The sequence below is a fragment of the Mustela nigripes genome, chromosome X, assembly GCF_022355385.1.
Source record: "Mustela nigripes isolate SB6536 chromosome X, MUSNIG.SB6536, whole genome shotgun sequence".
NCBI lineage: Eukaryota > Metazoa > Chordata > Mammalia > Carnivora > Mustelidae > Mustela > Mustela nigripes.
The window spans coordinates 13479707-13493728 of NC_081575.1; the positions used below are offsets into that span (position 1 = coordinate 13479707).

The 14022-nt window shown below is 44.6% G+C and overlaps 1 protein-coding gene across 2 annotated transcripts in view; it reads left to right on the forward strand.

The window, feature by feature from the left end:
• FGF13 (fibroblast growth factor 13) overlaps nucleotides 1-9598 on the forward strand; it is a 193413-nt gene extending 183815 nt beyond the window's left edge. For both annotated transcript variants that reach the window (XM_059386043.1, XM_059386042.1), the window contains exons 4-5: nucleotides 6701-6899; nucleotides 8184-9598. In XM_059386043.1, coding sequence (XP_059242026.1) covers nucleotides 6701-6899; nucleotides 8184-8320 — 336 coding nt within the window. In that variant the 3' untranslated portion in view covers nucleotides 8321-9598. The remainder of the gene's footprint in view (nucleotides 1-6700; nucleotides 6900-8183) is intronic.
• The last annotated feature ends 4424 nt before the right edge of the window (nucleotides 9599-14022 follow it).

The following is a 14022-nucleotide window of genomic DNA, read 5'->3' on the forward strand; positions in this document are numbered from 1 at the left end:
AAAAAAAAAAAAAAAACCTTGGAAAGAAACGAGAATGTATTTATTTAGCCCTGGTTTTCTGGCCATGTATTTTGAGAAATCATCCCACATTTCATGTTTAGAGAGCTGTTTTCACACACCTCATCACGCTGGGTCCTCGTACAGCAATCCAGGCAGGTCAGCAGCACTGGTAGTCGCCCCCCCCCTCAACCCATTTGAACAAAACTCAAGCTGATAGAACTTACTTGAAATGTTTGGCTCTTTGCAGACCCAGAGGGCAAGAGTAGAAGTTCAAGACCCCTATCTTGGTTATTAGCAGGAAATCTCTTACTCCTGCTGCTTAAGCACTGTTATATCTTCATTATTGCCTCTTGTCTTCCCTTTCTCTCCCTCCCCCCCCTCTCTTCCTCACCTCCCTCTCCAGTTTTTCAAGTTGAAAGTGTCTGTCAGTGGCCCCTTTCCTCCCTGGCCTCACAGGCAGGCTCTGACTTGTCAGCATCTACTCTAAACCAGTCCTCTACGCTGAGCGCACCACACTTCGCCCTTTTCGGGATCCATACTCAGGAGCTTCCAATCTCCCTTCCTATGTTCTTCCAATCTGTCATTTATTTATCTCATTCTATGTGTATTGATCATGGACCGTAAGCCAGGCCTTATGCTAGGAGCTGCCCTCAAGGATCTCACAGTCCAGAGGTTGTTTGAATGAACAAACCACTGTCTGTTTATCATGAATTAATAATTTTGCTTAGCTACAGTGTACCAGGTGAGTATGGATTCGCTCTCCCCCAAACTCTCCCTTCCCGTTCTTTGATCTTAATAATAATGAAGTTCATTCACGTCACATGTACCGTGGGAGAGAACATCAAAGTCCTGAATATAATAATTAATCCTGGATTTTGAAATCACTGGTCGAGGGGAGACCTATAGAGAGAATATAGGTAGTTACAGCATCACCCCCATGGGTCCGACTTTTATTTTAAGAATCTATTTTTTTTAATCTTTTAACGGAGTCAAAAATCTAATTTTAATTTGCATATTATTTTCATTAGTCCGGGGGATAATTGACGGGCATGGGTCAGATGTGCCAAAGTAACTGCTAACTTTGAATCTAGGAAATTAATTGTCGTCCGAACATGGCTCAGAATTCAAAGAGTGACCCTGGCTCTTGGCGGTAATTGTTAAATTAATTGGATTGTCAGGCTACTGAAAATGTGGCCGGAAGACAGGACCAAGCAAGAGGATTAAAGGAGAGATGAGTAGTTACAATATGTTTATAAAACCCGCTGAAAGGAAGAAGTCGTTTTACTACATTCATTTTTTTAAGTGTCTTTAAGAGCCCACTCATGTATCTATAAACTGTGTTGGTTTCCGTGTTCTCTGGCGCCTGATTTACAAAGCGTTATGTGTGAATAAGACAGAATGTATTGGGAAATTCTCCTCTAGAGCAGGACGTGTGCACTTAGCCCGTCCATATGTGAAGGGCTACCCCGGATGTGCGATGCTGCTGTCACCAGCTGTGTTCAAGTCCAAGGACTTCGTGTTGCCATCTGAGGTATGGATGACCTCAGCAGACTGTTACTCTCATTAGATCCGAGGGAACTCATGCAGCCCGCTTAAAAAATATTCCTCTCCAGAGAAGTGCATTAAAAGGAAGCACTAACAGGATACATGACGATCCTCAGAGCCTCAGCACCCACTGAGGGTCACGTCCCCTGCCTGGCCCCCCTCGGCCAGACCCCGTCGCAGCCCGCGCTGCTGCTGAGCCTGCAGCACCCTCTCCGTCCTCAGCTCTCAGTGTCAGGCGCAGCCCAGGGTGCAGTTGCTCCTTCTGACCCTAAGAGAAAAGGGCAATTTACACAAGTCCAAAGCCATTTGTTCCTGGGGCAAAGCTGCCTTGTGGCCCGCTGTTGGATCTGGGCATTATTTGCATATAGCCCACGTCACCACGGGATGGCGTGAATCCCTTTGCCATTGCCTCTTGGAGTCTGCCTAGAGGTCATAAACCCCGGTTAGCAGTGGCGAACCGTGACCATTTGTAGCTGTAAGTAATCTCCGATACATTCTCTGAATGTGATGGGAAGGGTTTCAGATGTTTTCTTCTCATCAAGGATATTTCAACCTTCAAAAAACAATTTTGCCCTTAATAAAGTGAGTACACTGGTAAAAAGAAGTGTTAGATTTTGCTCCTGGATCTGTTTCAGCATAGATCCTTCTTCCTTACCCAAGATACAATCATGGTAACTAACCAGTATGGATTCCTTAGATAAAAGGGTTCAATATCCACTGAGAGAAGAACTAACCTTGAACTTCAAGGAGAACAGAGATGATGATACAGAGGAGATTTAAAGACAGATTGATTATTTCATGAACTAAAAAGATGTTATTCCTCTGGGAAAAAAAAATACCGATATGTGCGAGAAACAACTTTTAGGAGAAATCTATGCATAAAAAGTTATAAGATATAAAGCCCCCTTGCTTTGGTTCTCATGCAGGGAACTTCTTAGAAGCCACACAGGGAACGCTTGGCATCTTTTGAAAGCTCTCGGTCATTTCTCATGATAGCAGATTTTTATCTACTGCATGTGAGATCCAAAAGGGTGATGCTGCCTCTGTTTCACGTCTGCCGCGTGTCAAGGCCACGATGGTACCTTTCCCAGGAGCGCTCCCGCTCATCCTCGCATCCGTCAGAGCAGGCTGATTCCTCACCACACATCTGCTGGGCATCCTCTGGATAGGGCTTCCCCAAGAGGGTCAACCCAGTCAGTACCTGTTATTTTGTGTGACTCACTGCTGAGGCACAGAGATGCACCCATACCCCTCTTCCCTTCGCTAGTCTTTCCTGTGTTGGGTGGGATGTTCACATTCTTCCACACTGGATAAAAATGAAGCCTCTTCTGCCTACTCATTCCAACACAGGATAAAATGACAGTGTCACACACAGAGAACAGAACACTCCTCTGGTTGCTTCAACATTCTTTTTTTGGCTTCGTTTTCCTCTCTACTGAGTTTCTGAGTCCAAATTTAGTGGTGATGACTAAGAAATTGCCAGGATGTGACAGAGCATTCAGTTCATTGAGTCCCTTCCTTGCCATTTTTCAATAGTTGTAACAATCGCCAAGTTTTTCCTCCTAATGTTGTAGGTGCCAGTATCTGCGTAGTGTCTGTTATTCTTAACAGATACACGATCGCTCATACAGGCTCTGTCCGTGCACTGACAGCCTCCTTCTGCAGACAGCCGACTCCATATGGTATTAAGGAAGTTCCCTGCAGACTTTTTACTGGTTGGTACTTCTGAATCCCGGAGTTTCTCAGGCTTAAATCTGGATCTCTGAAATCCAAACCCTGTAAACAAGAGCAGAGTGGTCCGCCGCACGCTAGGCAGCATGACCGGTCCTTTGAGAGAGGAGAAGGGGGGGTTCAGAAAACAAGACAAGTTCCCTGCCATCTGGAACTGCTCCTGCAAGGCCTGAGCCCCGGGGCGAGCTAGAGGTGTCTGTTAGGGCTTAGGGGAGCATAAATCCGCATAGAATTGGTTCCCTCTGAGGGAGAGCCTCTATCCGAGCTTGGCCCTGAGGGACACGAGGAAAGCCAGCAGGCAGGCAGAAGACTGACACTCTAATAAGCAAAGGAAATTAGTGGCCTCTGGAAAGGCACAAAGGTGCACATGACCCTGTGGCGGAGGGTGAGGCTGACATCTGGGTAGTGACTGAATCATAGAGAATTTTAGGTGCCGCATCAAGGAGTTTTTTTAACCGTAAAACCAGGCAAAACCATCAAAATTTCCTAAAGGGGATGTCGCTTTAGCAGGGAAAGGTGCTAGCCGAGAGGGAGAGGCCGGAGAGGAGGTGCGTTACAGCCGGCCAGCGGAGAGTGGAGAGCGCCGAGGGCGCCAGCTGGAACAGTAGCAGTGGAAAGGGAAGGTCAAGATCACGGGCCGGAGGGATTTGTGGATGGTGAATTTCAGGGTCCCCGGAAGTTTGAAGCAGGAGCAGCTACCAGGGTAGGATGGTGGGCGATAATGACTGAGACAGGGGAGACATGGAAGTGGGGGTTCAAGCGACTGTGGCTCCTTCAAATAGTATCCTTCCCCTCTTTCTGTGTTGAATTCCTGCCCTTCAGAGCTCACCTAAAATAACACCCTCTCTGTGAAGCCTGTCCCTCCTCAGTGCCCCAGTCAGAGTGAAACTGGGCTTCCTCCGTTCTCATGAAACGCCTCCTTTGTGTCCCCCATTCTGTGCTTGGTGGCAGCACACCTCGTGTCCAAATCATCTGGGTATATGGCCAACTGCTGCGAATACCTGGGAAGGTTTTGGAAACTTTCAGCACGCAGTGCAGAGGATTGGTGGAAACCGTGTGTTATAAATGAATCCATGAAGGCTGTCATCACACAAGACATTAACTGCAGCCCTTTTGGGGGACCTGCCTCGGCAGTCATCCCACCCCACCATCTGGGAGTCCGCCATACAGTATTGACACACCTACGCAGAATCACTCACCTCCATCACACATGCTGCTCACTGTATTTATTATTTATTCATTCTTAAAGATTTCATTTATTTGACAGAGAGACACACAGTGAGAAGGAATATAAGCAGGGGGAGCAGGAGAGGGAAGAAGAAGGCTCTCCACTGAGCAGAGAGCCTGATGTGGGGCTCAATCCCAGGACCCCAGAATCATGACCCAAGCTGAAGGCAGAGGCTTAACGACGGAGCCACCCCGGCACCCCCACCATATTTATTTTTGAATGTTTTATGACTCTTTATAAAAGTAAAACTCACCCTCTAAGGATGAGATTTTTTTTTGCCCCCAAATGGTGATTTCTGTGTGTGTGTGTGTTTTTTTTTTTTACAATTTTATTTATTTATTTGAGAAAGTACAAGCAGGGGGAGTGGGAGAAGCAGACTCCCCACTGAGCGTGGGGCCCCTTGTGGGGCTTGATATTGACCCTGAGACCTGTGCTGAAGGCAGACACTTTAACTGACTGAACCACCCAGGCACCCCCCACAAATGGTGATTTTACTCCCAAAGAATTTCAGCAACGTTCTACCAACTATCCTCATCGCTAGAAGAAATGTGGAGACTTCTAGTCACATTTCTGTATAGGCATACACTGGATTTCCCTGTTGAGAATCCCACAAAAGGGAGTCTTCGCAGCCCGTAAATGGAACTTCCTACATGGGATCATTGCCTTGGAAATACATTTTTTCTTGCGCAGGCTGAACTTGTGTGACTCTTTGAAAGACTTATGGAGTATGCCCCTAGGCTGAAATAACCCCCAGAGATGACTCCAGTCAGTGCCGCAGAGGCCAGATGGGGAGACTTGGTGAGCTTACAGAGTGAAACAGGTTTTGTGGATTCCCAAAAGAAAAGAAACTGTGGCTTAACTTTCAGAGAAAGGCTGCCCCATGTGAGGAACCAGTCCGTCTTTGCTGAAGTGACTTGAGATTGTGAGAGAACTTCAGATTCTCTTGTTTAGATAGTGTGCATCTCTTAGACTGACATCTGATGTGAAAACAGAGGACAGTAGGACCACAAAGGCATGGTTCAGAAAGGGCTGGTGTCCAGAAAACAGATGGTATTTTACAAGGTGTTTTTCTTTCTAGGGTTTGATGAGCAGTTCTTCCTGATGAGCATCTCAGCAATTTAGCAAATATCTAAAATGGCTTCCTTGGTGCCACTGTCACTTGGCGTTCCGCTAGCATTCTTCTTCTTGTCTCCCACTACGGATGGACCCTCCCCTATTCCATGGGCTCCTTAGAGATGAGAATCTGCTGCTCATTTCCTTTGGCTTACAAATGGCCACTTTTAATGGCTGTTTATTTCATACACACAAATCCACAACACTTGAAAGAAGGCTTTGGGTTTTTTTGTTTGTTAGTTTAGTTTTGGTTTTTTTTTTTTTTTCTGTAATAGTCTCTTGGATCAGGACCCCTTCATTTGTATGGGCAGATCCAGAGAAAATATGGCCAAGCACATGGCAGAAATCCCAGTCCAGGATTCAGAGTCCCCTGGGCTGCTCTCTCCTGTCTGCTTGTGGAATTACTGTAAATTCCTTGCTTCTCTATCGATTTGCTTGTAAACATTACTGTAAGTCAAGGATGGGGTGAGGGGAGAATTTTTTTTTCTTTTTTAAGTCAAGGTCCAGTGATTAAAAAACAAATCGATTTGGTTTACCTAAAAGCAAAAGGTCGCCTTTCTTTGTAGCATCCCTCTAGAAATGCAGGCAGCCACTAACGTCCCAGGGTAACACAGATTTCAGCCTCCAGCAGTTGACAGTTATAGCACATGGTAACTGGAGAACCTATGAACATTAAGTAGAAGGACCAAATGTTTATTTTCTCATGTTTAATTCCGAAGGGAACAAAGTTTCGTGTGACAGCTTTATACTGATCTTTCCGATCCTTAGCTCTTGCATTTGTCCAATATATTGCAGTTAGGAAGCTCGTTGTAATTTTTCCGTTCTCTTATTACAAAGAGAGCTAATCATTGATCAGGGGCACTTGCACTTAGGGCTTTTTCCAAAGCATCACGTGAATTATATGTAGTTATATATAGGCTTGGTTTCCAGTGGTAATAGTTTATGCCATTAAAATAGAGCGCTGCTGATCATACGGGCTTGAACAAAGTCTGTCCTGAGCTCCTAAAGGTCAATAGCTCACGGTTCTCCATGAAGTTCAGAGCTATAAATATTGAGCTTTGGTTTATTTACTTGTCTTGCCAGGAACATTTTACACCTGAGTGCAAATTCAAAGAATCGGTGTTTGAAAATTATTACGTGACATATTCCTCGATGATATACCGCCAGCAGCAGTCCGGCCGAGGGTGGTATCTGGGTCTGAACAAAGAAGGGGAGATCATGAAAGGAAACCATGTGAAGAAGAACAAGCCTGCAGCTCACTTTCTGCCCAAACCACTCAAAGGTAAACTTGATGTGCTAGGAACTGCAGATTGGGCGAGTGCCCTTACTTAACGCAATCCTTACCATCATGCTTCGCTTAAGTGGAGCGTAATTCTTCCCCATTAAAGGCAATTATATGGAAATTTAGTAACGTTTTATAACACTTAAAACATGAAGCATTGACAATAGCATCTAATCTTCCGATTTTAATTTTCCCATAGTACATGTATAGATAGTAAAACCTCGCTCTCGTGGGGGCAGCTTGAATGCTAACCCAGGACAGCCAAGAACCCAAAATCTTGCCAAAACGGTCCCTGGACAGAAGCACAGATGCTCAAATGTATGCATGCTTAACACTTAACCGCAAAGCTCCTTGGGCCCCCCGGAAGGACCCAGCGATATTGTCCCAACAGTTTCCCAGTTTGGCCTGCGGTCATTCTTGGCAGCAGTAGCCAGTTGGCAAGGGTAAGAGAGAGCAGTGGGGTGCAGGAGATAAGGGTGTTACAAGTAGCTGAGACGTGGTAGAGATGGGCTTGAGGATGTGGCCAAAGCAGAGCGAGACCTCCAAGAAGTCATTGGCTTAGAGTCCAGAACCGAGGCAAGAGTAGCAACAGACGGTCCAATCGAATCCACATGGCACAGCTCAGAGGCCTGTGTTCTGTGGCCAGACTACCTGGATTGGAATCCCAACTCCCCTCTGTCCTCACTGGGTGAGTGTGGCTGGATTACTGACCTGTGTTCCTCACCTGTAAAATACGGATAGAGCACCCAAGTCATAGGATTCTTGGGGGATTAAACGAGGTAATGCACCTGAAGCACTGAGCACAGTGTCTAGCTCACTGTGGGTGCTGTGTCAGCTCGTGGTGTCACTCCCAGCGCAACATGACCACGGACCATGTATTGCATTACGACTTGCGCTAAATATTTATGCTCTTGGAGAGTAGCCTTTCGAGCATGATAAAAACTAGTGTTTCCAAATGTTTTACATTTGAATATTTGGCTTGCACAGCATGCCGTACATTATATTTAAACTTCCAAGAGCTTTACTAAAATGCATTTTTCATTAATGCCCTCATGTATAGAACCATAAGTGATGGGAATGAAGCATTAGAATTCTTTGCACGCTACTGCACCAAAGACTAGGTTTTGCTCAAGCCGAGCCCGTCGCTTCTCAGTGGAGTCCTCAGAAGCAGCATTTTCCATGTTCAGCCTAGAGCAGGGAAGCCGAGTGGCCAGAAGACAACATGAGGGCCCACGCAGGGTGTACGCTCGAAGGCCTCTGACCCCATGTTTCTCTGCTTTCCAGTGGCCATGTACAAGGAGCCGTCACTGCACGACCTCACGGAGTTCTCCCGGTCTGGAAGCGGGACCCCAACCAAGAGTAGAAGTGTCTCCGGCGTGCTGAACGGAGGCAAGTCCATGAGCCACAACGAATCAACGTAGCCAGTGAGGGCAAAACAAGGGCTCTGTAACAGAACCTTACCTCCAGGTGCTGTTGAATTCTAGCAGTCCTTCCCCCCAAAGTTCACAGTCGTCAATGACGTTCACCAAATAGACAGGCAGAGTTCACTAGTCTCTCTGCCGTGACACCTTCTTACCATCCATACTAACGCCCCATAACTTCTATTGAGCTTGTGCAAAAGAATGCCAAGCTTTGTCAGTGAACTAAATCCTGGAGAAGGACTGCCCAATTTTCCCATGATCTCACCTGTGCTTTGGGGATGACAAGCCAAAAACATTTCACAGCACTAATGCTGATCAAAATTTGCTCTCCAACCAAGAAAATTTAAAAGACCACAATTGCTCTTCAAAAACAAAAACAAAGAAAAAAATCAAAACAAAACTAAACTAAACTAACTGCTTAAATGTTTTGTAGGGGCAAACAAAATTATGTGACCTGTGTTGTTTTCTTGGCTTAATGTTTTCTATCTACGCTTGATTCTTTACTTTGGTAATAGTGCAACTTTATGATTTCTGAAATTCAATGGTTCTATTGACTCTGAGTCACTTAATCCAAATCAACCAAATTCAGGGTTGAATCAGAATTGGCATCTCAGGCTCAAGGTAACAGTGTTCTTGTGATTCTACCCTTTTTTTTTTTTTTTTTAAGAATTGTAGCGTATTCTGGTCAAGTTCTTGTGCTGTATTCCATGCATAGAAATTGAGGTGTATTGTCAACCCCAGTCAGTAAAGATTACTTAAAAGAAAAAAGATTATCCTCAAGTGTAGATTTCTCTTAATTCCATTTGTGTTATCATGTTCAACTATTGTTGTGGCTTCTTGTATAAAGACAGAAACTGTGGAGCTGTGACGTTGTCTTTTGTGTTGTTAAAATAAGAAATGTCTTATCTGTATATGTTCGAGTCCTCCCGTCGTTGTATTTGGCATGTGAATATCGTGTACAAGGAAATGTTAAGACTGGTTACGCCTAAACAACATATACTTATACTTGCTTCTGGAAAAGTGTTTAAGACTTAGCTAGGTTTCCATTTAGATCTTCATATCTGTTGCATGGAAGAAAGTTGGAATCTTGGCATAGAGTTGCATGACACGTAAGATTTCGTGCATTAATAATTGTTAAAATCTGTGTTCCAAAAGTGAACATAGCATGTACAGGCAGTTTTCTGTCCTGTGCACAAAAAAAGTTAAAAAAAAAGTTGTTTAATATTTGTTGTTGTATACCCAAATACGCACTAAATAAACTCTTTATATTCATTCAAAGAAAAATCCTTCAACGTGTATTTATTGTTTGTCCCGTGCCATTTACTGTCATAGGAACTGGACCTAAACACTGAATTATGTATGTAAGGTCACTGCCTTCAGTCTACAGTCTAGGGATTCGTGGTCACATGAACGCTCTTGAAAGTGTGTCTGTTGTGCTAGATCTTGGACTTGGACCTCAGACTGGAACAGAGAATTCTCATTCCCATTCAGTGACGGAATTGTACAGATGACACCCATGTTCTCGTATCCTTTCTGCCATTCACACCGTCCGTCCCCCTCTCCAGCGCTCATTTCTCTCCACGGAGGGAAGGCACAGGCTTAAATACTTGCGGACCCTGAGCGGAATCCCTCAACCGCCCCCTTACTAAGTCCCGCGAATTTTCAGTCGGTAGAGAAAAGTGATACACTGTCTCCCTCTTGCTCAAGGGCTTCAAGGTTTGGTTATTGACTATTTGGGTCGCTGCTTTTGCTTTCTCATCCTTCAGAAATAGCTCAGGTCTGCTGGCAATAAACAACCTGAGAACCCCGGTGTCACAGGGAAGCCTGGCAGAAGTGAAAAGGGGCCCCCCATACCCTGCAAGAGCCTGTTAAGCCCAGCATTCTCTTCGAGCCATTTCAAGTCGTTTTTAACAGAAAACAGTGCCTAAATACATCAATAATTCAGGAGCCAGCAAAACAACCTCCCTCCAAGTGGTGAGACTTTCACACATCTACACACACACACACACACACACACACAACTTTGATGGTAGAAAATATTAGCCCTGCTACATGCTTGATGAAAGAACAGTTTTGGAAAACGCTGACAATCCGGGCTCTCAGGCCTTGGTATACACCAGAAACACGTAGAAGACCTGTAAGACTTAGAATGCTGACCCCCGCCTCCAGAGCCTCTGACTGAGTAGGTCTGGGGTCGGATTGCTGACGAATTCTCAGGTAGTGCTGAGGTTGCCGGTTCCAGGGAACCCACTCCCCAGGAACCACTCACATATGCGCTTCCCTTCTTTGTGATTCAGATTGCGTGTTAGCACGCTGAGTTCTAAAAAGCCCCATATTCTGGAAGCCAGCTTGACTTTGAAAAATACTGGGATAAAGAAACGTATCTGGCCATGCAGCCGCAGGATCACAGGGCACATACCGATCCCATGGTAGAGTGGGGGTCCCCATGCCTGTCACAGGCTCCTGAGTCACCTGTGCTGTTGGTCCACTGCCATGGTTTTCGGCTAAGCCTGGGAATCTGCTGAGCCTGCTGCCTGCCCCAGTCTGAGGACCACTGCTCTACGGCATAGCCCTGGATTTCAGTCGTAAGCCGGTCAAGTTCACAGAAGAATTTGTTAAAGACCCCCAGCGACTTGTTTCTAAATGTTCCAAGCATCCATCCTCCAAGCGATCACATGGGGGGAAGCGAGTATGTAATGGGATAACCTCTCCACTCAAACCAGCTGGTTAGAACCGGTCTGCAGCTAAGGGGTGGCAAAAAGCAGAGCTGAAAGGCAATTTGAATCAATGTCACTCAAATGTGCTTTAGAATCCTCCTCAAACCGAAGCGTGCCATCCCCAGCTCAAAGTGAAATGTGCCCTCGCCAGCACGTCCATATTTCTTCTTTCTCATTAATTGTAATTTTGTTTTTTATTATGTTAAGTTAGCCATGAATCATTGGACACTAGCGCACGTCCATTATTTCTACCGACAAAATATGGCAGTCGAGGTCTTTCCTCTCGTGTTCCTCAAAATTCTTCCAACCCTGCCCAGAGCCACGCCCACATTTTAGGTAGTGATTAAAGTGGCAGCTGCTTGCCAGTCCCCAGACCTGTACGGGGATCTGGCAGTGGTATCATGGATGAACTTTTCCAATCACAAAAACCAGTGGGAGGGCCCTGGGCTGGCTCAGTCAGTAGAGCATGCAACTTCTGATCACAGGGTGGTGAGTTCAAGCCCCACATTGGGGGTGGAGCCTACTTTAAAAAAAAAAAAACAAACAGTGGGGAACTGTAACTAGCACCCTAAATTATGAACCATATTTACAATGATGACTTTTGATCGCTCTGTATGTAAACATGGGGTCCCATAGTTTGGCTTGATGCAATTAGTTACCCTGGAATGAAAGCACCGGGTTGCCATGAGGGCTCATTCTGTTGTCTTGGATTGTGCCAAGGATGCTATTGAGCTGTAGTATGCACAACAGGATGTCTCTAACGCAGGGCTGCTTTGTCACGCTAAATGAGAAAGAAAAGAGCAAAATCCAAACTTAGAGAAACAGCATTTGTGTATTACTCTTTCATAGACTGTCCTGGACCTTTTTTTTTTTATGGTTTTATTAATTGAAGTAATCTCCACCCAACATGGGGCTTAAACTCACGACCCCGCGATCAAAAATCTGCTGCTCTTCTGACTAAGCCAGTCAGGCAGCCCTATCTTGGACCTTTTTAATCTCCTAAATATTATGTTGCTTTTTAAATGTTAGTTTGGGGCACCTGGGTGGCTCAGTGGGTAAAGCCTCTGCCTTCAGCTCGGGTCGTGGTCTCGGGGTCCTGGGATTGAGCCCCGCATCTGGCTCTCTGCTTGGCGGGGAGCCTGCTTCCCCATCTCTCTCTGCCTGCCTCTCTGCCTACTTGTGATCTCTGTCTGTCAAATAAATAACTAAATAATTCTTAATTTTAAAAAATAAATGTTAGTTTGAATTTGTTGCACAGAGAACAATAATCTTTTCCAAATTAACCAGGCTTTTTGTTAATATCACATGAGTACAAGGGTCTGATATTTTCTTCATCACATTTACTCTAATAAAAAATAGAGAAAAGTACATGGCATCATTTTGGAGATGTTCCAACTTCTATGTGGGCATTCTTAAAGAGGTTTGTAACAGCTGCAACTCTGTCATTATGCAGGAAGTCTTTCTAGAACACTCAACATGGATGGTTTTCAGTATTGGAATTCTAAACTAACCAGATATCAACCCAATTCCTCCTTTTATATTCATTTGTGTTTCAAATACTCTGCTTCTCTTTCTCTCTCTCTCTCTCTCTCTCTCACACACACACACATACACATACACACACACACATAGTCACAGTCAAAGGTCTCAGAGATGCTCTGTCCTTTGGGAGGATGAACATGGATCTATTCAGGAGGGAGCCTGAGACAGCCAAGTTAAAAAGCCAGGGCTCCCTGGCTTCAGAAGCTGTCCTGACAGGGTTGTCCCTTGACAAGCTCACATGTGTTTGCATTTTGTACCTGGAATAATCATGCGTGCTCTTGCAACAATTCGTTTGCCATTCTGTAAAGTTAACAATTAGAGTAAGTGAAATATATAAGGGTGACGAATGAGTAAAAGCTTAGCTCCTTTAAGTCAATTGCTCAGCCTGATGGCTCAGCGGATCTTTATTACCTTCTAAGCTGTCAATACTGCACAGCAAGTAACTGAGGCCTGGATAAAGCATTTACGCAAGGACAAATGGATTGAGACTGAGTCAGTCTTGCAGGAAAAGAGATATTCTGGGGTTTAGCAACAGGGGAATTTTATTTCCTTATTGGAATTAATAAAGTGGAACTCCAGTTGGAAGTAACTGTTCATTTCTACATTCCCTATATATGTAAACCTCTCTGTCACTAATATCCTTGTACAAACTGATTGATTACTCCCCAAGTGTTTTTTTTTCTTCTTTAAAAAATTGCAAAACCAGAAAGAATTCATTCTCAAAGGCTGGCTAAACTAGTTTGCCCCTAATGAAAAACAGCTGAACAAAGCAGTTGGAACAATGTTTGAGTTTCATGGTCTTTAGGGACATTTCAAATTACATCATCATTACATTAACCAACACACTGAATGCCAAATACAAAACATGGCCTTATAGTGTGTATGTGTGTGCATGTGCACGTGTGTATGTCTGCATGTGTGTGTGTTGTGGGGCAGGACACTAACTAGTCTTGCTACCTACTTTCAGCGGGTTTTCAGTAAAGAGATCTTCAAAATTCCTTAGAGTCACATGCATTAAGTATAATATCATGTGATAAAACTGCTAGAAACCAAATACACGGGTTCTACTTCCTATAAACTCTCAGTCTAGCATACTGGATAAATACTAAATGTCATCAGCTTTTGCTAAATGCTATAAAAATACGATCCAGTTCCCAGGAGAACACAATGGAGAGGGAAAAGCTGATTAGGGAAACTAAAAGTTTCGAAGAGGAGTTAATTTTCTAGTTGAGTCCTAAAAGTTAGAGTGGGAATTCAACAGCTAGAAAGGTAGTGGAGACAACCCTAAGCCGAAGACCATTCTAGGGAAAGGCACAGAGTCATGAAATAGCACCAGGTGTCCAGAAAACATTAATTAGCACGTAGGGTAACTGGACAATGGGAAGTACAGCCCCCGGTATGAAGGGATGCTTGGGAAAAGAATGGACTCCCCACAATGTTTCA